Source organism: Lithobates pipiens, unplaced genomic scaffold, assembly GCF_037356315.1.
Source record: "Lithobates pipiens isolate NorthernLeopardFrog02 unplaced genomic scaffold, aLitPip1_a1.2 Scaffold_19, whole genome shotgun sequence".
Lineage (NCBI taxonomy): Eukaryota > Metazoa > Chordata > Amphibia > Anura > Ranidae > Lithobates > Lithobates pipiens.
Genome location: NW_027507764.1, coordinates 239,057,563 through 239,084,778, shown reverse-complemented (window position 1 = coordinate 239,084,778; position 27,216 = coordinate 239,057,563). Strand labels below are relative to the sequence as shown.

Genomic DNA, 27,216 nt, shown 5'->3' with positions numbered 1-27,216 from the left:
GTAGACCTCCGTAAATCTAAAGTGGTAACCTGTAAAGCGTTTAAAGGCTTTTAAAAATTTATGCAGTTTGTCACCGCTGCACATTTGTTTGAAATTTTAAAGCATATCGTGTTTGGTATCCATGTACTCAGCCTAAGTTCATCTTTTTTATTTCATCAAAAATTTTGGGCAATATAGTGTGTTTTAGTGCATTAACCACCTCAATACAGTGCACTTACACCCCCTTCCTCACCAGACCAATTTTCAGCTTTCAGCGCTCTCACAGTTTGAATGACAATTACTCAGTCATGCAACACTGTACCCATATGAAACTTGCGTCCTTTTTTCCACACAAATAGAGCTTTCTTTTAGTGGTATTTAATCACTAGTGGGTTTTTTATTTTTTGTGCTATAAATAAAACGTAAATTTTGGGAAAAAAATGCGTTTTTCTTTGTTTCTGTCATAAATTTTTGCCATTTAGTAATTTTTCTTCATAAATTTTGGCCAAAATTTATACTGCTACCTATCTTTGGTAAAAATTACCCACATTAGTATATATTATTTGGTCTTTGTGAAAGTTATAGAGTCTACAAACTATGGTGCCAATCGCTGAAAATTGATCACATCTGATCAGGCCTTCAGTACATCAGGTGTATCTCATTTCTTGAGACACTAACAAGTCAGGAAAGTACAAATACCCCCCAAATGACCCCTTTTTACAAAGTAGACATTCCAAGGTATTAAGTAGCATGGTGAGTTTTTTTAAGTTGTCATTTTTTCCCACAATTCTTTGCAAAATGAAGATCTTTTTTTATTATTTTTTTTACAAAATTGTCATATTATCAGGTTATTTCTCACACACAGCATATGTATACAACAAATTACACCCCAAAATACATTCTGCTACTCTTCCCGAGTACGGCAATACCACATGTGTCAGACTTTTACACAGCCTGGGCACATACAGAGCACCAACATTGATGTAGTACCTTCAGACGTTCTACGAGCATCTCATTTCTCAACCACCTATTACACTTTTGAAGGCCCTGGAGTACCAGGACAATGGAATTTCCAATAAAATGACCCCATTTTGGAAAGAAAACACCCCAACGTATAATCTGTGAGGCATAATGAGTCTTTTGAACGGTTAATTTTTTTCCAGAAGTTTTTGGAATATGTGGAAAAAAATTAAAACACATTTTCTTTTATTTTATTTTTTACACAAAATTGTCAATTTATAATTTATAAGATATTTCCAACACATAGCATGTATATAGCAAAAATTACACCCCAAAATACATTCTGCTACTCTTCCCAAGTATGGCAATACCACATGTGTAGGACTTTTACACAGCCTGGCCACATAGAGAGGCCGAACATTGAAGTAGTACGTTCAGGTATTCTAGGAGCATAAATGACATCTCATTTCATTCCTACCCATCACACTTTTGAAGGTCCTGGACCACCAGGACAGTGAAATTACCCACAAAATGACCCCATTTTGGAAAGCAAACACCCCAATGTATATTCTATGAGACATGGGCTGCAAATAGGTACTCGGGTACTCTGATGGGCTGCAAATAGGTACTCTAGTACTCTGATGGCCTGGTGACAGGTACTCGGATGAACCGTGACAGGTACTCGGGTACCCTGATGGGCCGTGACAGGTACTCGGGTACCCTGATGGGCCGTGACAGGTACTCGGGTACCCTGATGGGCCGTGACAGGTACTCGGGTACCCTGATGGGCCGTGACAGGTACTCGGGTACCCTGATGGGCCGTGACAGGTACTCGGGTACCCTGATGGGCCGTGACAGGTACTCGGGTACCCTGATGGGCCGTGACAGGTACTCGGGTACCCTGATGGGCCGTGACAGGTACTCGGGTACCCTGATGGGCCGTGACAGGTACTCGGGTACCCTGATGGGCCGTGACAGGTACTCGGGTACCCTGATGGGCCGTGACAGGTACTCGGGTACCCTGATGGGCCGTGACAGGAACTCGGGTACTCTGATGGGTCGTGACAGGAACTCGGGTACTCTGATGGGCCGTGACACGTACTCGGGTACTCTGATGGGCTGGGACAGGTACTTGGGTACTCTGATGGGCTGGGACAGGTACTTGGGTACTCTGATGGGCTGGGACAGATACTCTGATGGACTGTGATGGACAGGTACTATGAGGGGTGGTGACAGGTCCTTTTTATTGGGGGGGCAATCAGCGTGCTTGATGTGTACTGTAGGCGGTAACGAGATGTTACCGCAATCTCCTCCTCACACACGATCGGTGTGTGAGGAGGAGAACCCGGTAACATCTCGTTACCGCGGTTTGTTTACATTTTTGTGATCGGCTGTGAAAGCATCACAGCCGATCACGTGGGTAAACAGCCAGCCAATGGCTGTTTACCAGCGTCGGTGACGAGCAGTGTTCACGGGGAACACGCCACCACCAACGCATGCACCGTGCACAGTCGGGGTGTGACCATCTGTGATCGGCCGTGACTTCATCACGGCCGATCACGTGGTAAACAGCCATAACCAATGGCTGTTCACCCCCTTCGGTGGCGAGTGGTGTCTCCGAAGAAAAAGGGATGTGCACGCACAATCGCGCGCATTCCCTGTTTAAACGGGAGGCCATCATATAACGGCCTCCCGCCACAATAGGTGCGCCACCTGGCTGTCATTTGACAGCCGGCGGTCAGCAACTAGTTCAAATTTAAAAAAGTGTGTTTTTTTCCCCAAAAAAGTTTGAAAATCGCTGCGTAAATACTGTGTGAAAAAAAAATAATAATCTGTAGGGCCTTTGCTTTAAGAAACTATATCATCTTTGGGGGTTCAAAGTAATTTTCTTGCAAAAAAAAAAAAGTTTTTCATGTAAACAAAAAATGTGAGAAAGGGCTTTGTCTTCAAGTGGTTAGAAGAGTGTGTGATGTGTGACATAAGCTTCTAAATGTTGTGCATAAAATGCCAGGACTGTTCAAACCCCCCCCCCCCCCAAAAATAAATGACCCCTTTTTGGAAAGTAGACAACCCAAGCTATTTGCTGAGAGGCATGCCAAGTCCATGGAATATTTTATATTTTGACACAAGTTGTGGGAAAAAGACAATTTTTTTTGCACAAAGTTGTCACTAAATGATATATTGCTCAAACATGCCATGGGCATATGTGAAATTACACCCCAAAATACATTCTGTTGCTTCTCCTGAGTACAGGGATATCACGTGAGAGACTTTTTGGGAGCCTAGACGCGTACGGGACCCTGATAACCAAGCACCACCTTCAGGCTAAGGGTGTACATTTTTGATTTCACTCCTCACTGCCTATCACAGTTTCGGAGGCCATGGAATGCCCAGATGGCACAAAATCCCCCCAAATGACCCAATTTTGTAAAGTAGACACCCCAAGCTATTTGCTGAGAGGTATGGTGAATATTTTGTAGATCTCGCTTTTTGTCACAAAGTTTTGGAAAAAAAAAAACATTTTCTTTTCTTTCTTAATTTTCAAAAATAAATGAGAGTTGCAAAATACTCACCATGCCTCTCTGCAAATAGCTTGGGGTGTCTACAAAATGGGTTAATTTGGGGGGATTTTGTGCCATCTTGGCATTTTATGAAATCCTGAAGGCGGTGATTGGTTTTCGGGGGCCCGTACGTGGCTAGGCTCCCAAAAAGTCCCACACATGTGATATCCCCATACTCAGGAGAAGCAGCAAAATGTATTTTGGGGGTGCTTTTTTACATATAACCATGGCATGTGTGAGCAATATATCATTTAGTGACAACTTTAAAAAAAAAAAAAAAAATATATATATATATATATATATATATATATATATATATATATATATATATATTTTTTTTTTTTTTGTCATTGTTCAATCACTTGGGACACAAATATAAAATATTCAATGGGCTCAACATGCATCTTAGCAATTTCCTTAGGTCTACTTTCCAAAATGGGGTATTTTGGGGGGGGTTGTACTGCTCTGCCATTTTAGCGCCTCAAGAAATTAGATAGGCAGTCAAACTAAAAGCTGCAATAAATGTACCTTAGTTTGTAGACGCTGTAACTTTTGCGCAAACCATTAAATATATGCTTGACATTTTTTTTTACCAAAGACATGTGGCTGAATATGTTTTGGCCTAAATGTATGACTAAAATTGAGTTTATTGGATTTTTCTTATAACAAAAAGTAGAAAATATTTTTAAAAAAAGATTTCTGTTTTTTTCAGTTTATACATCGCAAAAAATAAAGATCGCAGAGGCAATCAAATACCATCAAAAGAAAGCTCTATTTGTGTGAACAAAAGTACGCAAATTTTGTTTGGGTACAACATTGCATGCCCGCGCAATTACCAGTTAAAGCAGCGCAGTGCCAAATTGTAAAAAGTCCTCTGGTCTTTGGTCAACCAAATGGTCCAGGGCTTAAGTGGTTAAATACCATGTCTACTAACGAATTATGTAGAAACAGCCATCTTGAGTACGAAGAAAGGGGGTGAAAGGTAAAAAACAGGGAGAGAATGGCTGCACTGAACTCCACGGTGCCCCAAAAGGGCAGAGGCAAGAATGGCAAGAACAATGGAGATCAAAAAGGGGGAGAAAAGTAGGAGGAGAGAGATCCAACCCAATGCCCCACCGCCCGTGGCAAAGGTGTAGATGATCCAAACCTACCTAACTTTAAAATAATTGGTGCGCTGGACTGGAAATATTCGGGTTGAAGGGAAGGGGAAAAAGAGGAAAAGGGGGGGACCCAAAGGCGGCCCTAGGCCAATAGAAGATGGTATGATGACTGATTTGATGTTCTACAATTAAAAGATATAAAACTGATACCTAGATTGGAGAATATTGGTGCCAATAACAGTCCTAATCTGCTACACCAAAGAAGTGGAAGAGGGGGGAAAAAAGAGAACGGGAATGGGGAAAGAAAAAAAGGGACAAAGAGAAACAAAAAGGGAAAAAAGGGGGGGCTGATCAGAGGGACTGAAGAGAACTTTCCCTCTTCCCCTACCCTTTGGGAGGCCCAGCAGTTCTAGTCCTGGTCCCTAATTTTGTGGGGTTGTTGAACAGCATGAAAATTCTTTTTGGGTGGTTGTTTCTTTTTGGAAGGAAACTCCTTCTTGATGGCTGTTCTGTCCAGGATCGTCTCAGGGTGTGGACCAAAAAGTAAGTCACCTGAGAAAGGTAACCTACTACTGAACTACTAAAAGGGGCTCTTCCAGAGTCAATGAGACTGGCCCATATAGCTCTTGTATATAAAGAAATGAAAGATCCAAAATGATGTGCTTCATATAGACCAATAGCATTAATGACTATAGATTTTAAAATATTGACTAAAATACTGACATTAAGAATACAACCATTGTTAACAACTATCACTGACTCGGACCAGACAGGATTCATGCCCCATAAAACAACAGGCATTAATCTACGTAGACAGCATACTAATATACACGCGCAGCATATTGAGGGGATCAGAATGGTGGCTTCTCTGGATATAGAAATGTCCTTCGATATCATTGAATGGCCTGTTCTATGGTAAATACTCAGAAGAATGGGATTTCCATTAGTGTTTATAAATTGGATTAAAACATTATACTACAATCCTATGTCAGCGGTCAACCTGAGGGGAAGATTTTCAATGTTTTTCCAGCTATATAGAGGAATGTTGCAGGGCTGCCTCCTCTCTCTGGCCCTTTTTGCTATAGTAATTGAGCCGGTGGTAGAGGCTCTTCGGACTTATCCAGATATTAGGGGATTACAAATAGGGGGGCTGGAGAAAAGGGTATCCCTATATGCAGATGATATGCTACTCTTTTTGGGTAATGCTGGGCCATCCTTGCAGGGAGCTTTAGATTTGTTAAATCTATACTCGGCCTATACAGGGCTTAAGGTAAGTCCCTATTGTTTGCCATCGATCAAGGTGCAGTAGATATAGCCCTTTCAAATTTGCCACTACAGTGGGTAACGGTATTTAAATATCTTGGGATAGAGATTACACGACAGGTCGGTGATTTTTTTTTTTTTTAGGTTTACTCTAAATCCATCAGTACAAGAAGCGAAGAAAAAGCTAAAAAACACTACCCCTATCAGGTCATATAAATTTAATAAAGATGAAGATTCTTCCCAAATTTTTGTATTCAGAAATTCACCACAGTGTATACCAACATCTGGGTTTTTTTTTTGTTTACACAATTAAATAGCACTTTCTCCTAATTTTTATGGAGAAATAAGCTACCTAGGATTAAACTTACTACACTTATGTAACCATTGGTGCAAGGTGGACTTTCACAAATAATACCTGGCAGCAGAGCTGGTAACAGCAGGGGAATGGTTAAATCCAGATATATAATCCTGCTATAATGTTGGAAGAAGCAGTGTTACATTCCACAGAAGCATTACAGCCATTGATGTTTTGAGTCTTAAATCTCCTTACGAGTTGACGCTCTCATTGGCAACAACTATAAAGGCATGGAGAGCAGGATTTATTTTTATTTTTTACAAGAAAAAAATGTTATTCGATCTCTACAGTACAAGCGATGCATATACACATTTGTTCACAGAAATATGTTACATAAATCGTGATATGTGAAATGAGCTGTACATTAAAGCAGGTGGAAGGTGCGTCAGGCTGTTGAGTTACAATATAGGATATGGGTTCGAAGATGGTAGACTTAAGCAGGACTAAATAAGGAGGTCCTAGGGAAGTAGGGGAGGGGTAGGGTTGCAGGACAACAGGTCATGGAGAGAAGAAAAATAAGGGGGGGGGGGGGGGTAAGGCATGAGGGGAAAAAAGAGGGGGGGGAGGAAGGATGGGAACAAAGGAGGGACCTCATATTCTGTACTAAGTTCACTCAGTTCAATCAGTGATTAGACAATCAATAGAGCATAGCAGTGGAGCCTTATTTTGGGGCAGGTCCAGCAGTGAGGTTTTAGTGATTGTCCGCCAGTTCTGTGCACCAGGCATCTATCCATCCAGACCATATTTTGTTAAATTTGCAAGGGCAGTTTGGATTGGCGTAAGTAAGCTTATACAGTGGCAGCACCGAGTTCAGAGTCATGCGCCATGAGGACACCCCAGGAGGTGCAGCATCCTTCCAATGTAGGAATATCTCTCTGTGGGCATTAAAAGTAGCATAACTCAGAAAGTCTAGTATATTTGCCCCTTATTCTGGAATAAAAAACATTTAGCAGCATCATTTTGGGGTCTGTTCCCAGCTCCAGGGAGGTAACCAGACTAAGGGTACCAGCTATCTCTGACCAGTAGTTTGCCAGGCGGGGGCATGACCCTGTCATATAAAAGAATGAGGCGGAGTACTGATCACATCTAGGGCAGGCCACCGGATTGTTAGGATTCATAATTGTTAGCAGTTTAGGAGTATAGTAGGCTCTGTGAAGGAACTTGACCTGCATGAATCCGTCTCTTGCCGAGATCATGTTAGTGACAAAGGAAGATACACATGCTTCCCATTCTTCCTCTGACAGATCTGGCATATCTATTTCCACTTTGCCAAGGTTTTTTCAAGTTTCTTCAGTGGGTTTATAGATAAGTGGAATTAAAGGGAGGAGAGGGGTTTATCTATGGTCTTGGCAGTAAGTATTCCCTCCACAGAGAGTCTGACTTCAGTATAAGCTGCATTGGGAACTGCTTCCTATACGCTTGGCGAAGTTGATGATATCGAAACAGCATCCATCCCAGCAGGGAGTAGGCATTTTTAAGATCAGAAAAGGTTCTCAGTTTACCCCCCCGTGACTATATGTTTCAACTTGACTATACACTTCATTGCCCAAATTTGGGGGTCCGGAACTGTATTCATGTGTGGTAGATTAGGATTGCCCCAAAGAGGGATGTGGGGAGAGAATGTCTCAGGAGAGCTAAAATGCGCCCTGGCCTTATTCTATATATTAATGGTTATGCACATCAGCTCTGTAATGCCAGGGGGAGATCTCGACCCCCTGAATACCACGTTGCTAATGGAGGAATATGAACTCATTATGGCTGCCTCCAGGGTCACTGCCGGGTTGTCTCGTGCTTGGGAGAATCACCATCTGACCATCACCAGGACGGCTCCCCCGATCTGAATGTCTGGCAGGGATAGGCCTCCCTGGGCGACGGCAATTGAAGGGTGGCAATGGCCAGCTGTGGGGGTCTTCCATTCCAAAGGAAGATATACTTTTTATTTTGTCGAAGAACGAGGCTGGGGGGGATCATAGGGGCGTTTCGAAAAAAGGTATAGGAATTTGGGGAGATAGACCATCTTAACTAGATTTACCCTACCTACTGGTGATAAGGAAAGGGTCCTCCAGGCTACAAAATTCTGTGAGAAGTTTTTTAGTAATGGTTGAAGATTCAGCTCATGGTATGAGGATAGCGATGTCCCAATCCTTAACCCCAGGTATTTGAATTCATATCTCCAGTTTAGGGTTGTACCTGTTGGTGGGTGATGGCCCGACGCGTTTAGTGAGAAAAGAATCGATTTCCTCCCAATTAACTTTAATGCCCGAAAATGAGCAGAATTTGTCTATTATTTGGAGCGCTGGCAGGAGGGAGGAGATGTCTTCAAGAATGAGGAGGGTATCGTCGGCATATAAGGATATTTTATCTGTTATTACACTGACCTGGGATTCCCTTCACTAGGGAGGCAGATCTAATGCTAGCTGCCATGGGTTCCATGGCTAGCGGGAATAATTCAGGGGATAATGGGCATCCTTGTCTAGTGTCCCTAGACATGGGAAATGGCATGGACAGTGTATTTATTCATATACGGGCCGTAGGGTTGTGGTATAGCATCTGGACCCAGCTGATAAAACGAGGACCAAACGTGAATCTATGAAGGATCGCCCAGAGATAGCGCCACTCAACCGAGTCAAAGGCTTTTTCGGCGTCTAGAGAGGTGACTACCTCCGGGCCGTCCTCTCCCACTCTGGAGAGATGTGTAAGGAGATGTGGAATGTTTTGGTCTGTCCCTCTGCCCGGCATAAATCCGGACTGGTCTGCGTGGACCAATGCCATAATCACAGTGTTCAGTCGGCCGGCCAACACCTTGGCCAACAACTTGGCATCCACATTAAGGAGGGAGAAACAGGAACACTGTTTGGGGGTTTTTCTGGGTTTAAGGATGACAACTATAACTACCTCAGCCATTGTCGGGGGCAACAGCTCCCCCTCCATGGCTTTTTGCAGTACTGATTTAAATGACGGCCGTATTTCCTCTGCATATGTTTTAAAGAAATGGGCAGGTATTCCGCCCGGGCCTGACGTTTTGCTATTTTGTAAGGAAGCCACTGCCCTCTGCAACTCCTCCAGCCCATCTAAAGCTTCTCTAAATGTGGATGTCAGGCAGGGGAGCTCCACCCCGTCGAAGTATGTCGTCAGCTCTTCATGCGTGCACCTCATTCGAGAGCCATACAGGTCTCGATAGAACGAAGCAAATCTGTCATTGACGGAGGAGGGATCTCTCAGAGTCATGGCATCCGAATCACATATGTTTAAGATCGTCACCGGGGAGGAGCTCTCCCTCCCCAGCCATGCCAGCATACTACCAGTCTTTTCCCCCTGTTCAAAGATTCTTTAAGATTGGTGTAAAAATTTAGTTTTGGTGGCTGATGTTCGCAACAGGAGAACATCCCTTAAAGCTGCCTGGAAGTTAGAGTATGCCCTTGGAGTCCCTGACTCGGAGCATTCCTTCTCGAATGCTGCCACCCTTTCCTCATATATGCAACTGCAAGCTACCCCTAGTGAAGGCCTTAAATGCATCCCAAGATGTGATCAGGGACAACGAATGATCTAATGCCGCCAATACCGCTTTCCCTTTAGACCTATATGGCTCGGATATTCATATATATATATACATATACACATACACACACCTTTGTAGATTTTGCTGTAGGTTTGGGATCATTGTGTTGTTGGAAGATAAATCTCCGTCCCAGTTTCAGGTCTTTTGCAGACCCCAACAGGTTTTCATCCAGAATGGTCCTGTATTTGGCTGCATCCATCTTCCCCTCAATTTTAACCATCTTCCCTGTCCCTGCTGAAGAAAAGCAGGCCCAAACCATGATGCTGCCACCACCATGTTTGACAGTGGGGATGGTGTGTTGAGGGTGATGAGCTGTGTTGCTTTTATGCCAAACATATCGTTTTGCATTGTGGGCAAAAAGTTCAATTTTGGTTTCATCTGACCAGGGCACCTTCTTCCACATGTTTGGTGTGTCTCCCAGGTGGCTTGTGGCAAACTTTAGACGAGACTTTTTATGGATATCTTTGAGAAATGGCTTTCTTCTTGCCACTCTTCCATAAAGGCCAGATTTGTGCAGTGTACGACTGATTGTTGTCCTATGGACAGACTCTCCCACCTCAGCTGTAGTTCTCTGCAGTTCATCCAGAGTGATCATGGGCCTCTTGGCTGCATCTCTGATCAGTCTTCTCCTTGTCTGAGCTGAAAGTTTAGAGGGACGGCCAGGTCTTGGTAGATTTGCAGTGGTCTGATACTCCTTCCATTTCAAAATGATCGCTTGCACAGTGCTCCTTGGGATGTTTAAAGCTTGGGAAATCTTTTTGTATCCAAATCCGGCTTTTAACATCTCCACAACAGTATTACGGACCTGCCTGGTGTGTTCCTTGGTCTTCATGATGCTCTCTGCGCTTTCAACAGAACCCTGAGACTAACACAGAGCAGGTGCATTTATACAGAGACTTGATTACACACAGGTGGATTCTATTTATCACCATTAGTCATTTAGGACAACATTGGATCATTCAGAGATCCTCGCTGAACTTCTGGAGTGAGTTTGCTGCACTGAAAGTAAAGGGGCCGAATAATTTAGCACGCACCACTTTTCAGTTTTTTATTTGCTAAAAAAGTTTAAATTATCCAATAGATTTAGTTCCACTTCACAATTGTGTGCCACTTGTTGGTGATTCTTCACAAAAAATTAAAATTTTATATCTTTATGTTTGAAGCCTGAAATGTGGCAAAAGGTTGAAAAGTTCCAGGGGGCCGAATACTTTCGCAAGGCACTGTATATATATTCAGCCAACCAGAACCTGGATAGTCTCCACAAACTCTCCCCCGGTGTACTAGACACGCTCAGCTTCAAAGCAATGGGGGATGGAGAGCAGGTTTAGTCTGGGAAAAACACCCCAAGGTGATCTTCTCTCCAAACCTCCGCTGTGGAGGAATCCTCAGCTGTCTCATTTAAACTCCATTCAAGATCCAGGAGCCTGGACCAGATGCGAGGTTAAAAAATCTATCCCAGGTAGTGCCGGGAGAAATGGCGATACCATTTGCAGGAATGATAGAGATATTTTTATTTTTTTTTTAATATATGCAACTTGCTCTCTCTGCCCAATTCCCTCAAAGTTTTCCACAACTAGAGGAATCTGGGCTGGAGCAGATAACTAGAAGGAGAATGGAAGAGAAACCCATTTCAGTACTATATACGCACTTGGTAGAAGTATCCCTGATGGATATGAGTAAACTTCGAGCATGTTGGATAAGAGATGTTCCAGATCTTGGGGAGGAGAATTGGGAGGAGATATGGGTCTCGCTTCGAGATATCCAAAAAGTTTAGCACAAAGAACGTACTATACACCACACAAATTACATAGAATAAGTCCATTGAACCCCCAAAATTGTTGGGGATGTGGCAATATCCCAGGAGATGTTATCCATATATTCTGGTCCTTCCCCGATATCGCTATTTTTTGGAGAAAGGTCATAAATGAGATTGTGATAGTGACGTCAGTTGTTCTGGAACAGGAAGTAGGAACCTGTCTCTTGGGTTTTATGGGGAATAATATTGCTGCTACTATAGAACATAAAAGAGCCTATTGCTTTTTTACGCAAGAAAAACGATAGTATTGAACTGGAAAAAAACAGAGGCCTTCAATAGCTTTTTGGAAGCATTTAGTAGATGATACCTTTGTATAGAAAAACATATTGCAATAAGAGGACATTAAGAAAATATCAAAGTGTTTGGTCAAGCTGGATAGAACAGATCACAACAGCCTCCAAACAATCTAAGGATTAAATGACTGAAATAGGAAAATATAGAAACGTAGTAAGACAGTAAGGAAATGTAGGTAAGAAAATGAAGGGGAATAACAAACCACACCATGACACAAGGTTAAAGGAGAAGAAGAATGTGTGTATTTTTCTTGTTTTTAATGTGATATGCAAGTATTGTAAATAAGAGTTATGTGGAAAGCTCCTGTGAGAGTGGAATAGGATGAAGTAAAAAGTATATGTTATAACATCATTTTATGGAAAAATGAAGTTATTTGAAAAAAAATAAAAAAGGTTTTTTCTTCAATCCAGTATCCTAGGTTCCTGGTCACTACCCAGGCTTTTTTCAGGATGGAATCTGCCCTCTTATCCATTGCGCCTTTTAGTACCCCCATATCTTCAAACGCTAAGTCCATGCAATGGGATACCTGTGAGAACTCTGTGTCCAACCTGGGTTTCTGGTTCCAGACCTCAGTTTCCTTTTCTTCAAAGGGTAATCTTTTCCTGAGGGTTTTGGAAAAGAAAGGACCTCTCTCTGGGTCCTTCCACTCTTTTTTTAATTGCGTCCGAGAGCACCCTGTGGATCGGAAACACCCTGTTTGGTTTCATCCAAGCCCTGGTACATTTTGTCATATACCGACAGTTGTACTTTTTCCTCCTGGATCTCTAGGGTCATGTAGATTACTTTTAAGAGATCGTCTACCTCCTCTAGATAGCTTGTACCTGGAAGCCCGGCTATCATCTTCCTCTTCCTTCCCTCAGGGATTCAGACAAGGAGGAAGAGTACTTGTCCCCTCATCCCCTGAGTTAATAGCCTTAGAGGTGGATGCTCGGGGGCTGGACGGAGGCTGTTAAGGTTCAGCTTGGCTTGCCGGGCTTCTGACCAGGAGAGATCTGACTGAGCTTAGGGAGTTGATCAGTTCTCTTACAGAAGAAAGCAGATCCTTGCATTGTTAGGATATCTCCTCCTCAACAAACTCTGCTATACAGGTCCTGCTCATTATTCTTTGCCATGAATCTCAGAGGATTTTTGTAAGATGGACATTTCCTTTGAGCTGGTGGAGGAGGTTTATATTTTGCTGATGCTTTAACCTAGAAAAAAATAACCAGAATCACCCAAGCATCCTTGCTAGAACAGTACACCACCATCTTGTTATTGAGACAGCCTTCCACCAGGACAAAATGAAACCATATGCCCCAAAAAGCTGCCAGACCCCTCAGCTATAGCCCCCCCCCCCCCACCCCTGTCCAGGCTGCCGGGTCCGAGCGGATTAGTCTCATACCCTGCAGCCGTAGGCTCCCCCAGGGAGGTACACCAACAGAAACACATAGGCCCTTAAGGAGAAGATTGGGCCACCACTGTACCCCTCTTACCAGGGCCTGCATGGTGCTTGGGGCGCCTGCTTCTGCCGAGGCTGTATATCTCTCATCCATTTTGCAGAGAGCATAAAACTATCTGGTTTTAAAATGCCCAATTTCGGCATCATCCATGGGGGCTGGAACCGGAAGCACTGACCGATAGACCCGCCCCCTGACCTCTGCGTTCAAGGCGATTGGAACCACTGTTGCCCTGTCTCGACAGGACGACGCACCGCTGAACATGACCCGCCAGCCGGGACCTGGGACCATCATGTGGGAATGGCACAAACTCGCCCGGCTATCTGAGCCAATACGCCTCGGACCCCAGGAACCAGGACGCACCACCTCCTGATTCTCTGAGCTGGAGAGGCTGAGGACACCAGAGCAACCCCCTGCCACTACTGGGGGGAGGGGGAGCTGGGATGGTTGCTGGAAGAAAACAACAACAACTTGAGGTGAGCCTATACCCCTCCACCTTGGTGAAAGCACAGCTCCCCCTGGTTCCTGCAGCGCTTCCACCATGGCAGAGGAAACACAAAAACTGAGGCCATGATGGAAGAGGAGGGATTTTAACCACTTCCCGACCGGCGCACAACGATGTACCTCAGCAGAATGGCACGGGCAAGTATATTGGCGTACAGGTACCTCCATTTCTATATGTCGCCCTGCCATCGCGTGTGCGCTGCCGGCGGCATGCTCGCATGCCAGTTGGGACCTCCGTGAGTCCAAACACGGGTCCCGCGGACTCGATCGCCACGGGGATACCCAGGATCGTCTCACGGGGCGGCTGAACGGGGAGATGCCGTTGTAAACAGCATCTCCCTGTTCTGCCTAGCAACAAGTGACATTGATCTCTGCTCCATGTGATTGGAGAAGAGATCAGTGTTCACCAACACAAAGCCCAGCCCCCCACAGTTAGTAGCACGCCCCTAGGAACACTTAACCCCTACACTGCCACCCCCTGGTTAACCCCTTCACTGCCAGTGTCGTTTACACAGGAATCAGTGCATTTGTATAGCACTGATTGCTGTATAAATGACAATGGTCCCAAAAATGTGTCAAAAATGTCCAATGTGTCCGCCATAATGCCACGTCGCACGACCGCGCAATTGTCAGCTAAAGCGACGCAGTGCCGAATCGCAAAAAGTGGTCTGGTCTTAAGTCAGCAAAATGGTCTGGTCTGCTACGCTCTCTCCAAGGCTGTCCTGAAAGGCAATTTGAAAAAAAAAAAACTACAGCCCACCCAAGTACCAGACCCAATCGCCATAGCGAAGGTTATTAAGAAGGGGATAGTATATAGCTTATCCATGAGTTCCAGACCCTTTCAAACTTTGTAGAAGTAGCATGTAAAATGCCAACCAGCTTTCTGTTGATAATCTGTGTTCCCCTTTTGCCATATAGTTACATAGTTACATAGTAGGTGAGGTTGAAAAAAGACACAAGTCCAACCTATGTGTGTCATTATATGTCAGTATTACATTGTATATCCCAGTATGTTGTGATTGTTCAGGTGCTTATCGAATCGTTTTTTGAAACCATCAAAGCACCTCGCTGAAACCACCACCCGTGGAAGGGAATACCACATCCTTGCCACTCTTACAGTAAAGAACCCTCTACGCAGTTTAAGGTTAAATCTCATTCCTTCTAATTGTAATGAGCAGCCACGTGTCTTATTAAACTCCCTTCCGCAGAAAAGTTTTATCTCTATACTGGGGTCACCAGTGTGGTATTTGTAAATTGAAATCATATCCCCTCTCAAGCATCTCTTCTCCAGAGATAATAAGTGCTCGCAACCTTTTATCATAACCAATACCCTCCAGTCCCTTTTTTAGCTTTGTTGCCCTTCTCTGTACTCCCTCCATTTCCAGTACATCCTTCCTGAAGACTGGTGCCCAGAACTAGACAGCATATTCCAGGTGAGGCCGGACCAGAGTCTTGTAGAGTGGGAGAATTAACGCTTTATCTCTTGAGTTAATTATTTTTTTTAATGCCAATATTCTGTTTGCTTTGTTAGCAGCAGCTTGGCATTGCATGTCATTGCTGAGCCTAGTCATCTACTAGGTCCCCAGGTCCTTTTTCATCCTAGGTTCCCCCAGAGGATCTCCCCCCAGTTAGTCAGTCATTTTCATTCATATTTTTGCCACCCAAATGCATTATTTTAACATTTTCCACATTAAAAACTTAATTTGCCATATAGTTGCCCACCCCATTCATTTGTTCAGAGCTTCTTGCAAGGTTTCCACATCCTGCGGAGAACTTATTGTCCTGCTTAGCTTAGCATCGTCCGATAATACAGAGATTGCACTGTTTATACCATCCTCCAGGTCGTTTATTAACAAATTAACCAATTGACAACTGGCCCATAGCCAAACAAAGGCTACCGGTGGTTGAATAACTCTAGGAGGGCGTGCTATGACGTCCTCCCAGAATCCTGCTCTCGCTCGCCCCCTAGAAGATCCGTGACCACCAGGTCCACACCGACAGCGGCCGTTTACCATGTAATTGCTCCGTCATGTCATGACACCGGTTCCGCTCCCCTCTGTGTACCGATCGTTGCAGTGTGAGAGGAGAAGGGGAGAGATCAGTGGCAGCAGCGCAGTGGGCTGGATCTGTAGTGTCCACAGCGCTGTTCTGTGACAGCTGCAGTCACATCCAGCCATCCATGCTCAACCATCCCTCCATGCTTAGCCATATCCTGCAATACCCAGCAATACTCGGTGATACCCAGCCATACCCTGCAATACCCAGCCACGCTTCCCCATGCTCAGCTGTACTCCGCTTCTGTATGTGGCCAGGCTGTAGAAGTCTCACACATGTGATATTGCCGTATTCAGGAGTAGAAGAATCTATTTTGGGGTGTCATTTTTGGTATGTACATGCTATGTGTTAACAATATTGTATATAATAGACAACTTTGTGTTAAAAAAAAAACACCACCACATTTTAACCACTTCCCACCTGCCAGCTTTCATATGATGTCCTTGACTACAGGCATCATTCAGATATCAGCTTTTTCAGCCGGCGATTCCCTACACCAGAAGAACAAACATAGCGGCTGTTCCACTACTTGATCATTCTTACGGGAGGCGATAGGGGACCCCCCACCACCCTCCATGTGGGGTCTTATTGACCCCATATGGGAATGTACATTTTTCTTAAATTTTTTTGGAGCATAAAAAAAAATACATTAGCTTCATTTAAAATAATAATAAATATCAAATACCACTTAGAGCTCTTTTTTTTTTTTTTTTATAAATCAAAAGTAAATTGAAGACACTATGTGGAGTATTTCTATCAATGTCTTCTGGTGTGTGGAGAGGGAAAACCATTCTCCATTAAAAAAGCCCCCTCCCCCCCAAAAAAAAAGTTTTTCAACTTTTTAATAATTAAAATCAAAATCAGGTGAAAATAAAGTCTAAAAGCCCTCAACACTAGTTTCAATCTCGTGCAGCAAACCTTTCTCTGTAATCTGTACATTTAAAATAAAAAATAGTGTTGCATGACAGAGTACATTAGTATTTATAAGATTCAAGAGATTTATCAACGCCATTTTAATTAAAAAAGCTTAGGGAGGCATGCAGTACCACTGGCAACCAACCTAAAGGGCACGTTGTTTGGGGGCATAAAATAAATTAATCAAAAATATAAAGGAGGGGAATATTACAGGGACATCAAATGGCTCCACTGGTAACATTCCTCTGTCAGAAACCATGAAATCAGACCGAGATAGAAGTACAGCTAAATCACACTCGTTTAATAATAAAAGTGAATAGAACAAATTTAGTCAAAACATAGCCAGAGTTTAGGAACTGGAACGGATAATCAGACAAGCCAAAATGTCAGGGAGCTGGAGATGAGCATAGTAAAACAGCAAGCAGGATCTAGAGCCAGAAGGGATGTCAGCCAAGCAAGTCTTTTTAGCAGGAATGCAGGAGAGCGTCTCTGTAATGTTAACTAAGGGGAAGGCAGAGATCCTCTGGGTTGGATGGCTTACGTAGACAGGACTGACAAGCAGGATATCGTCAACAGCTGAGTAACAAAAGAGATAGGACCTGGCAATTAGCCGACAACTGAGTGGCCAGATCAGAGAAGGAAGGGCTGAGCCCAGCCCTGACAGTACCCCCTCCTCAATGACCCCTCCCCCTTGGAGGACCACCAGGCTTGAGGGGAAAACATCTATAGAACTCACGGAGGAGGACAGGGGCATGAACATCCGAGGACAAGACCCAAGAGCGCTCCTCCAGACCATAACCCTTTCAATGCACCAGGTACAGAATGTGCCCACGGAACCTACAGGAGTCAACAATGGACTGTACTTCATTCTCCTCATGGTTCTCAACCTGTACATGATGTGGACATGGCACAGAGGTGGTAAAACAGTTACAGACCAAAGGTTTTAAATAATGAGATATGAAATACATTAGAAATACGCATGTTAGAAGGAAGGTCTAATGCATAAGCCACTGTGTTAATCCTGCGAAGAATAGATAAAGGCCCAATAGACCGAGGTGCGAAATTCAGTGAGGGAACACGAAGTCTGAGGTTGCGAGATGACAGCCAGACCCTGTTCCCTACCTGGTAGGAAGGCGCAGGGAGGCGCCTGCTGTCAGCATAGAGTCTGTACCTATCATTAGCATGTTGCAAAGCCTCTTGGACCTGTGCCCAAGTGGTATGAAGACCACTAATGCAGGAATACTCTGCGGAACAAATAAGTCAGGCAACATGGTTGGAAACCATAGTTCGCCATAAACTAGGACAATCGGGAAGCAGAATTCAAGGCACTGTTGTGCGCAAACCCTGCCCACGGTAATAGGTCTGACCAGTTCTGATGGTCAGAAATATAGCAGTGTAGGAATTGCACCAAGGACTGATTAGACTGCGGGTGATACGCAGAGGAAAAAAAATCAAGCTGAATTCCCAACTGTGCACACAAAAGGCTCGCTAGAACCGCAAAACAAACTGACTACCCCTGTCCGAGACAATCACCTTGGGTAGCCCATGTAAGCGAAAGATCTCCTAAGCAAAAATGGAAGCCAGTGCCTTAGAAGTGGGCAACTTCTTAACTGGAATACAATGAGACATTTTTGAGTACCGGTCAACCACCATAAGGATAACTGTGTTGCCCTGGGAATTGGGTAACTCCACAATGAAATCCATAGACAGGTGGGTCAAGGGCCTCTCTCCATTGGGTATGGGTTGTAGGAGGCCCACTGGAAGATGTGGAGTCTTATGCCCATACACATGATCAGATTTTCCGACAACAATTGTTGGATGGAAGTTTGTTGGCGGAAAGTCTGACCGTTTGTATGCTCCATCGAACATTTGCTGTCGGACTTTCCGCCAAAAAATGTTGGCTAGGAGGCTCTCAAATATTCCGCCAACAAATGTTTGTTGTCGGACTTTATGATCGTGTGTACACAAGTCCGTCTGACAAAAGTCCACACATGCTCAGAATAAAGTACGAGCTGGAAGAGCTAGGTCTTGTAAAACTAGCGTTCGTAATGGAGATATCATGTACATCTTGTACGTCACTACGTTCATAATTGTTGGCCAACATTTGTGTGACTGTGTGCATGCAAGACAAGTTGGAGCCAACATCCTTCGAACAAATATCCACAGTTTTGTTGTCGGAAAGGCCGATCCTATGTACATTACTTTGAGCACACACAGAACAGGCAGCTAAAAAGGTGGTTAGAGCAGCAGGTAGACTAGGCCACCTGAATTGTTGGGAAATGGCCCATGGCAACCAAAAAGCGTTCCTTTACGTCAAAATCGGTTTTAGACCAGCTAGAAAACAACAATAGTACATTTGAATTACTTGCAGAAGTGAGCGCTCGGGATTTGTGGGGAAAGTCGTCAAACACTGAAAGTAACGTCAGCGACAATTCTGCAACTGAGCAAATTTCAGTGTTTTTGATTTGATTACATTATTGAATATATTTTATCATCACTATAGTAGTTGTTCTAATTATTATATTTTAATTTAGGATTTTGTGTTTCAAACTTTCATACTCTGGATGTCTACTAGACTCTTGTTTGGACAGATTTAAGGGAGTTAGTCCTAAGAAATACAGGCCTACAATATAAAACGTCAAATTTCAATGCAAAACAATGTACCGCTCTGAGACGCAAAAATCTGACCTCATACCGTCACAGAGGTTAATAGAAAAAAAGTGTGCTTCTCCATTATGAGCTAAGCTTTAAATTAGAATCAGTATTCCTCTTTTGTTCAGTGTTGCATATTGTCTGAGTGTCTATCTTGTTCTTATAAATTTGTGGTTCTGTTACCTGAAGGAAAGGCACTATTCCATCTCTTGCAATGGCTTGTAGAAGACGAGGTGCTCCTGTCAAACTCTGGAGTCCAGCACCACAAGTAGAGAAGAAAGAACCAATAACAATTACCCAAGGAGATGGCCAAGCCAAAATACCTATTACAAGCTGGCCACTAACAGATTCGCCAAATCTGTGAAAGACAAAAAAGAACCCAATTTTTTTTTCTTTAATGCAGTTTGAGTGAATGAGTTCACTTATCTTAGATAATTACATAAATTAGCTTAAATCTACTATTGGTATTTAATTTTATTCAACTAGTGACATTTTTTTTTTCTTTTTTTTTTGGGGCCTTGTGCTATCCTGAATACACCTGCCTATACTTTCCCTCCAATTCCTCAGCAGTTGAAGCACATCATATATAGCTGCTAGCAACACTTTTGCCCAGAAAAGTGCATTGCATGTCCTGCTCAATACCACAAAATCTTTGGTTGAAATGTTCAGAATTACTTTGATGATATACGTGCATGTGTCACAATCTCTATTAATTTCAATGGTATTTTGACAAGCAAGGCCTCCAATTAAAAAAAGGCTCTTGTGTGCGTGTGCTAGTGCAACTGCATACTATGAAGAAGAGCACCAATAACTTTCAATTAATAGTATGCTCAACATTTTATCCTGCAACCATTAAAATTACCTAGAGGTTTCCTGCACAATTGTTATCCGATATCTTTGACGTACAGAAAATATAGGAATTACATTGGTACTGTATATTGTACTTGACTTTTCTTTTGTTCCCCAAAGCATGGCGGACTTGACAGTACATCAAGTAGGAAGAACATCTAAATGATACAGATTTGACAACATTAAGTGCATGCTACACTTAAAGTGGTTCTGAATCCAGGTCAGTTTTCCCATGTCTAAAAAACCATCAGCAATTGATTTTTTTGGGGAAAGCTCTGCTTAAGCTTTTTACAGTCAGATTTGTTTATTTTTTTTATTTTTATTTTTTTAACTTTAGCATATCCAGGGACAGGGGTTGAGAAGCAGAAGGTTACATGTACTGGTAATGTTGCTTTAGCTTTTCAGCTCAACCAAGCCATAGGCTGTCAGTCAAGCATCTGATTTGCCTGGCAGGGCAGATAAGATGTCGGACAGCTCCACTTCACTCTGCATGTCCTGGGGGAGGGCCTGGAAGAATGTCTTCAGCATATGTGACTTGCTGTGGTTTAACCAGGTTTCTTTGAGCTCCATCTTGCAGGCACAGAGTAGCTCGCCCAGCAGCACTGATTTGGTGTTTTTTTGGAGGTCACCTCGGATCCACCCTTATGCCGCATACACACGATCAAACAAGCGGGTGGAAAAGTCCAGCAAACTCAAGTTTGCCAAACAATCCCCCCGTGTGTAGCCTCCGGCATACTTTTTTGACCCGAAAGTACGGCGGACTTAGAATGTAGTTTTGCACTCCAATCTTCCCGACGGACTCGCATTTCGGTGGACAAACCGGCCAAGTGTATGCCAGTCCACCGTGCTTCTGAAATGAACGGACTTTTCCCGCCCGGAGAAAAGTCCGCTCATTTCGAGCGGGTCTCCAGGTAGGCGGGGCCCGCGAAGGAGACGTCGCTGGTCCCGCCACCTGGTATGGACTTAAAGGGGAACCCCAACGCCGAAAAAAATCGGCATGGGGTCCCCCCAAAGTCCACAACAGACCCTTGTCCGAGCACGCTACCCGGCCGGCCAGGAAAGGAGGGCGAGCGCCCCCCCCCCTCCTGAGCCGTACCAGGCCGCGTGCCCTCAACATGGGGGTGCCTTGGGGTGGGGGGGCCGCGCGGCCCCCCCACCCCAAAGCACCTTGCCCCATGTTGATGAGGACAAGGGCCTCTTCCCGACAACCCTGGCCGTTGGTTGTCGGGGTCTGCGGGTGGGGGGCTTATCGGAATCCGGGAGCCCCCTTCAATAAGGGGGCCCCCGGATACCGGCCCCCCACCCTATGTGAATGAGTATGGGGTACAATATACCCCTACCCATTCACCTGTAAAATAAAGTACAAAAAAAACACAACACACAAGATAAAATAATTTATTGCACAGCTCCGGGGGTCTTCCGTCTTCGGGGGTCTTCTCGCCGGACTCCTCCGCTATCTTCTTGTAGCTCTTTTACTAGCGGAGGAGCCCGGCTTTCTTCCTCGCCGCCGCCTCTTCTTCCGACTTCGGGGGTCTTGTCCCCCTCTTCGGTTCTTCTGCCGGGCCACCGCGCCTTCTTATAGCTCTTTTACAGGCGGTGGCCCGGTCTTCTGTCACCGCCGCCGCCTTCCGTTCTTCTTCTTCTCCTGGAGATGTTGACTCGACGTTCTCTCCGGCCGCAATGCTAGGGACGCTCTGCACGGCAGCTTATATAGGGACAAGGGGCGTGTCACATGGGTTGATGTCACATGGCAACAGTCCCAGCATCCTCCGGGACTGTGACATCGTAAGGGGGCGGAGTCACCATGTGACCTTAACCCATGTGACACCGCCCCTTGTCCCTATATAAGTCGAAGCGCAACGCGCCCCTGGCATTGCGGCCGGAGAGAAGAAGAAGAAGAAGAAGAAGAAGAAGAAGAAGAAGAAGAAGAAGAAGAAGAAGAAGAAGAAGAAGAAGAAGAAGAAGAAGAAGAAGAAGAAGAAGAAGAAGAAGAAGAAGAAGAAGAAGAAGAAGAAGAAGAAGAAGAAGAAGAAGAAGAAGAAGAAGAAGAAGAAGAAGAAGAAGAAGAAGAAGAAGAAGAAGAAGAAGAAGAAGAAGAAGAAGAAGAAGACCGGGCCACCGCCTGTAAAAGAGCTATAAGAAGGCGCGGTGGCCCGGCAGAAGAACCGAAGAGGGGTTACAAGACCCCCGAAGTCGGAAGAAGAGGCCGCGGCAACGAAGAAGAATGCCGGGCTCCTCCGCTAGTAAAAGAGCTACAAGAAGATAGCGGAGGAGTCCGGGGGGAGAAGACCCCGGAAGACCCCCGGAGCTGTGCAATAAATTAATTTTATCTTGTGTGTTGTTTTTTTTTTGTACTTTATTTTACAGGTGAATGGGTAGGGGTACATTGTACCCCATACTCATTCACATAGGGTGGGGGGCCGGTATCCGTGGGCCCCCCGGATTCCGATAAGCCCCCCGCCCGCAGACCCCGACAACCAACGGCCAGGGTTGTCGGGAAGAGGCCCTTGTCCTCATCAACATGGGGACAAGGTGCTTTGGGGTGGGGGGGGCCGCGCGGCCAAGGCACCCCCCATGTTGAGGGCACGCGGCCTGGTACGGCTCAGGAGGGGGGGGGGGCGCTCGCTCGCCCCTCCTTTCCTGGCCGGCCGGGTAGCGTGCTCGGACAAGGGTCTGTTGTGGACTTTTGGGGGACCCCACGCCGTTTTTTCGGCGTTGGGGTTCCCCTTTAAGTCCATACCAGGCGGCAGGGCCAGCGACGTATCCTTCGCGGGCCCCGCCTACCTGGAGACACGCTCGAAATGAGCGGACTTTCCTCCGCGTGTGTGGGCGAGTCCGTTCATTTCAAAAGTAGGGCGGATAGTACGGCGGACTTAGTACGCCGTATTAGTCTGCTGAAAAAGTGCCGTGTGTGGGCAAGTAGCCCGTTCGGAAAGTCCGACGGACAGTCTGGCGGGAAGTCCGCCAGACTAAGTACGTTGGACAGACGGCTACGTGTGTACGCGGCTTTAGAGTGGGGGCAACCTCCAGAACACTTTTGGCACCATATTTAAAATAACTTTTTAGCAAATTTGTCTTTTTTTGGGCGGGGGGGGGTTAAATGTAAATGCTAATACACACACAATGCTAAAAGTAGGCTTGAGAAAAAAAAACACAAATGTTAGTGCATAGCAGATATAATTATGTATAACATTGTGATCCCCTTGGCACCGTTAATGAAGCCCAGTGATCTATCTAGCCATCCATACATGCAATTTTATTTATTTTTTTCTTACAAAAAGTTTTACTTACTTGTCACGCAGAAGTGCACCATCGATGCATGCACCAAATAATACTACACAAGACAAATCTTTTGTAGGTTATTAAGGAATAAAGTATAAATATTTTACAGTACAAGACATTTTATTTCTCAAAGCCAAATTTACAAAAATAGCCCATCTAAGACATTTCTATATTTTTGAAATTATTAAATTTACTAAAGCAAAGAAAGTGCGGCATAGTGATTGCCCTCTGTTAGCAAATAAATATATTCCTAATGAGTTTACCTTAGACACAGGGATCATAAGGAACTCTATTGCACATTAAATCTAGATTGTTGCAACAGACATTTCTGGATTCACTAATGCCACGTACACACGACAGGACTTTGACAGCAAAGGACGGAACAAATCTGTTGGACAAGATCGTGTGTGGGCTCCATCGGACCTTTGCTGTCCAAAAATTTGACGAACTTTAGAAATAGAATACATTTCAATTTTTTCTGCCGGAACTGCATCGGACCTAGTTCCTATGGAGAAATACGCTCATCTGTATGCTAGTCCGACGGATGAAAACCAACACTAGGGCAGTTATTGGCTACTGGCTATGAACTTTCTTAGTGTAGTCCGGTCGTACGTCATCACATTCGAGTCCATCGAACTTTGGTGTGATTGTGTGTTGTCAAGTCCGTTCATTCGGAAAAGTCCATCGGAACTTCGCCGAAAGTCTGTCGGGAAGACTGTCGGACCTAGTCTGCCGGAAAGTCTGGTCATGTGTACGCAGCATTAGGAGTATTTAAGCTGGCCATAAAGCATGAGGACCGAACAAAATAAAAATAAACACCCAGCAATTTTCCATCTGGTACTTTAAATTTTTCAGTGAACATATATAAATCGAGCGGGAGGAGGCCGTCCGCTGTACAAAATTCAACCTTTTTCTTAGGAAAAATTTGCTCACAGTCTGTGACCAGCTTTAAAAGAACCTTCACAGCTACACTAAGGGTGCTTTCACACCGAGGAGTCGGCGGCAAAGCGCTGCTATTTTTAGCAGAACTTTACCGTAGTTTTTGGCGGAGGTTTTTGGCCACTAGCGGGTCGGTTTTTACCCCCGCTAGCGGCTGAAAAAGGATTAAAAACCACCCGCAAAGCGCAGCTGAGCTTTTTCCGGTGGTTTGTCGGCGCTTCCCATTCATTTCAATGGGCAGGAGTGATGGAGGAGCAATGTATACACCGCTCCAAATATGCTGCTTGCAGGATTTTTATTTTTTTTTAAGTTTTGCCAACGCATCGCCTCAGTGTGAAAACACTCGGGCTTTCACAGACTGCAGGGGAACAGTTTTTCAGGCGCTATTTTTAGCCCAAAAGAGCCTGAAAAAAGCCTCAGGGTGAAGGGTTCTAAAAGGTTGTGCCTTTCTCCTATAATAGCAGTATTAGCACTGATTCAGTGGGCTTTATAAGTAGAGACATCCTAAAGTAAGGCCTAGCAAAATTAAAGCCCAAAACTTCAAGTCATTCATACAGTACAGGACAGACTTTTTAACCACTCGCCTACAGGACACATTCACCCCTTCCTGCCCAGGACAATTTTCAGCTTTCAGTGCTGTTGTATTTTGAATGACAACTGCGTGGTCATGCAACACTGTACCCAAACAAAATTTTTATCATTTTTTTGAAACATAGCTTTTTTTTGGTGGTATTTAAATCACCACTGGTGTTTATTTTTTGCCAAACAAAAAAAGAATGAAAATGTTGAAAAAAAAATTCCCTTAGTTCTGTTAGAAAATTTTGTAAATAAAAAAAAATTAAAAACTGATGTGCACTGGTGAGGCTGCCCTGACAGGCACTGAGAGGCTGCACTAATGGATACTGATGAGGCTGCACTGATGAGCACTGACTGGCATCACTGATGGGCACCGATTAGCAGCACTAATAGGCCACTGATCATCAGTGCCCCCGATTGTCAGTGCAGATGTCCCAGGCTTACTGGCTGTCCTCACGTGCTGTCAGCATGTGGAAAGGAATGCTGACAACTGGTATTTGGGTATTGGGCCTCCTCTTCTTGGGTCCCTTGTCAGTGCTCCAGGCCCCTCCCTTTTGTCTAGTGCCCTTCGTAGTGAGCATCTTGCTATGGGGGCACCTGAGCAGGCTTGATCCTGAGCTGTTGCTCCGTGTGTCCATTCACGTGTTGAGCGTGGCTCGGCCCCACTCTCTCCTCATTGGCTCACCTCATTGAGTAGCCAATGGCTACCGTTGCCGTCTCAGCCAATCAGCAGGGAGAGACCCAGAAGAGCCAAGGCTCTCATGCGCATCGCTGGATCGATCGAGATGGGGCTCAGGTAAGTATTTGGGAAGACTAGGGGCACTGCTGCACACACAAGATGAAATGTGTAAGAAAGAAAAATAGGGATTTTCATGGTGCTTAAACTTTAAGCACCGTGAAAATCCCTATTTTTCTTTCTTACACATTCCATTGCCTTATTTTGGGATGTGGTGCTAAATTGGGATGGGTGTTCTTCTGGAGTCTGACCAATACTTTACTTATTTGCTGCACACAGGTTTTTCACCTTCATGTATAGAATTGCATGAAGTTAAAAACCTTGAGCCTTTACAACCACTTTAATCATTACGGTTTATATGCAGCTACTTTTTGGTGACTAGACACTGGCAAAACGAAAAGCTCCTGGGACTTCCCTCTATATATCCCCTCCCACTCAGCTAGCCATAGTTTTTTGCTAGTGTCCTTGAGTGATGGACTTCTTTTCTGTACTGAGGAAAGCTTACCTTCTAATATGGATACTTATCTATCTGGATACTTATTTTCCAAGATCAATCTTCTACCAACCAGCTGCACCATACCCATCAGATTCCATGGGCTGAATTTCTGGCCTTATGGAGGCCATTGATAGCAAGGGTCACAGCCTTGCCCCTTCAACCTCCCCTCCCAAACGTGTCTTATCTTGAACCAAACAGTACCGAAGGAAGTGGTGGCACTTGAGGAAGAATCTTCCCCTTCTTAGGCATTAGAACAGTATAACACACCTATTACAGAGATTTCATTCAAACTAAAGGGTAACATAGCTACCTTTATTAACACAGTACACTCTTGCTTAGCCTTGGAACAGCCTAAGCCCAATCATGCTAAGGTGTCCAGTAGAGGCTCCCTAAAATGAAAATTACTGTCCTGGTCCACTTGCTGGTAGAATCTGTATGGACAATAGCCTCACCCGGAGGGGATTTGTACTCCCCAAAAACCTTTTGTCAAACAATATCTCACTGAAGAAAGTCTTTCAAAGGGCTTGCTTCCTCTGGTAGACCCTGGCATTTTATGGCCAACATGGGGGATAATCCCATGTTCAAAGACCTGGTAGACAACAGATCATCTTTAAAGATCTTACTTGATAGGGCCTGCAATGCGACTTGTCTATGTACACTATGCAAAATCCTGGTTCTATCCTTACAGATGCCCCTGTCCACAGTCAGTTAGACCTTTTAACCATGGCCTTACATTACTGTATGACTTTCTTGGTAAATACACTTCACCAAATCTCCAGGGTGAGCCTTTTGTCTTTCCATATGCGCAGTATTCTCTATCTTAAATGCAGATCAGCTGAGCTCCTGTGCAAGAAACACCATGAATGGTTACTCTTGAAGAGGAATGCCT

At 44.5% G+C, this 27,216-nt stretch overlaps 1 protein-coding gene across 2 annotated transcripts in view; it reads right to left on the bottom strand.

Annotated features, from left to right (window-relative positions):
* SLC12A7 (solute carrier family 12 member 7) overlaps positions 1-27,216 on the bottom strand; it is a 684,227-nt gene that overhangs the window by 304,654 nt on the left and 352,357 nt on the right. For both annotated transcript variants that reach the window (XM_077491822.1, XM_077491823.1), the window contains exons 11-12: positions 23,590-23,647; positions 19,633-19,807 (exon numbers count right to left, since the gene is read on the bottom strand). In XM_077491822.1, coding sequence (XP_077347948.1) covers positions 19,633-19,807; positions 23,590-23,647 — 233 coding nt within the window. The remainder of the gene's footprint in view (positions 1-19,632; positions 19,808-23,589; positions 23,648-27,216) is intronic.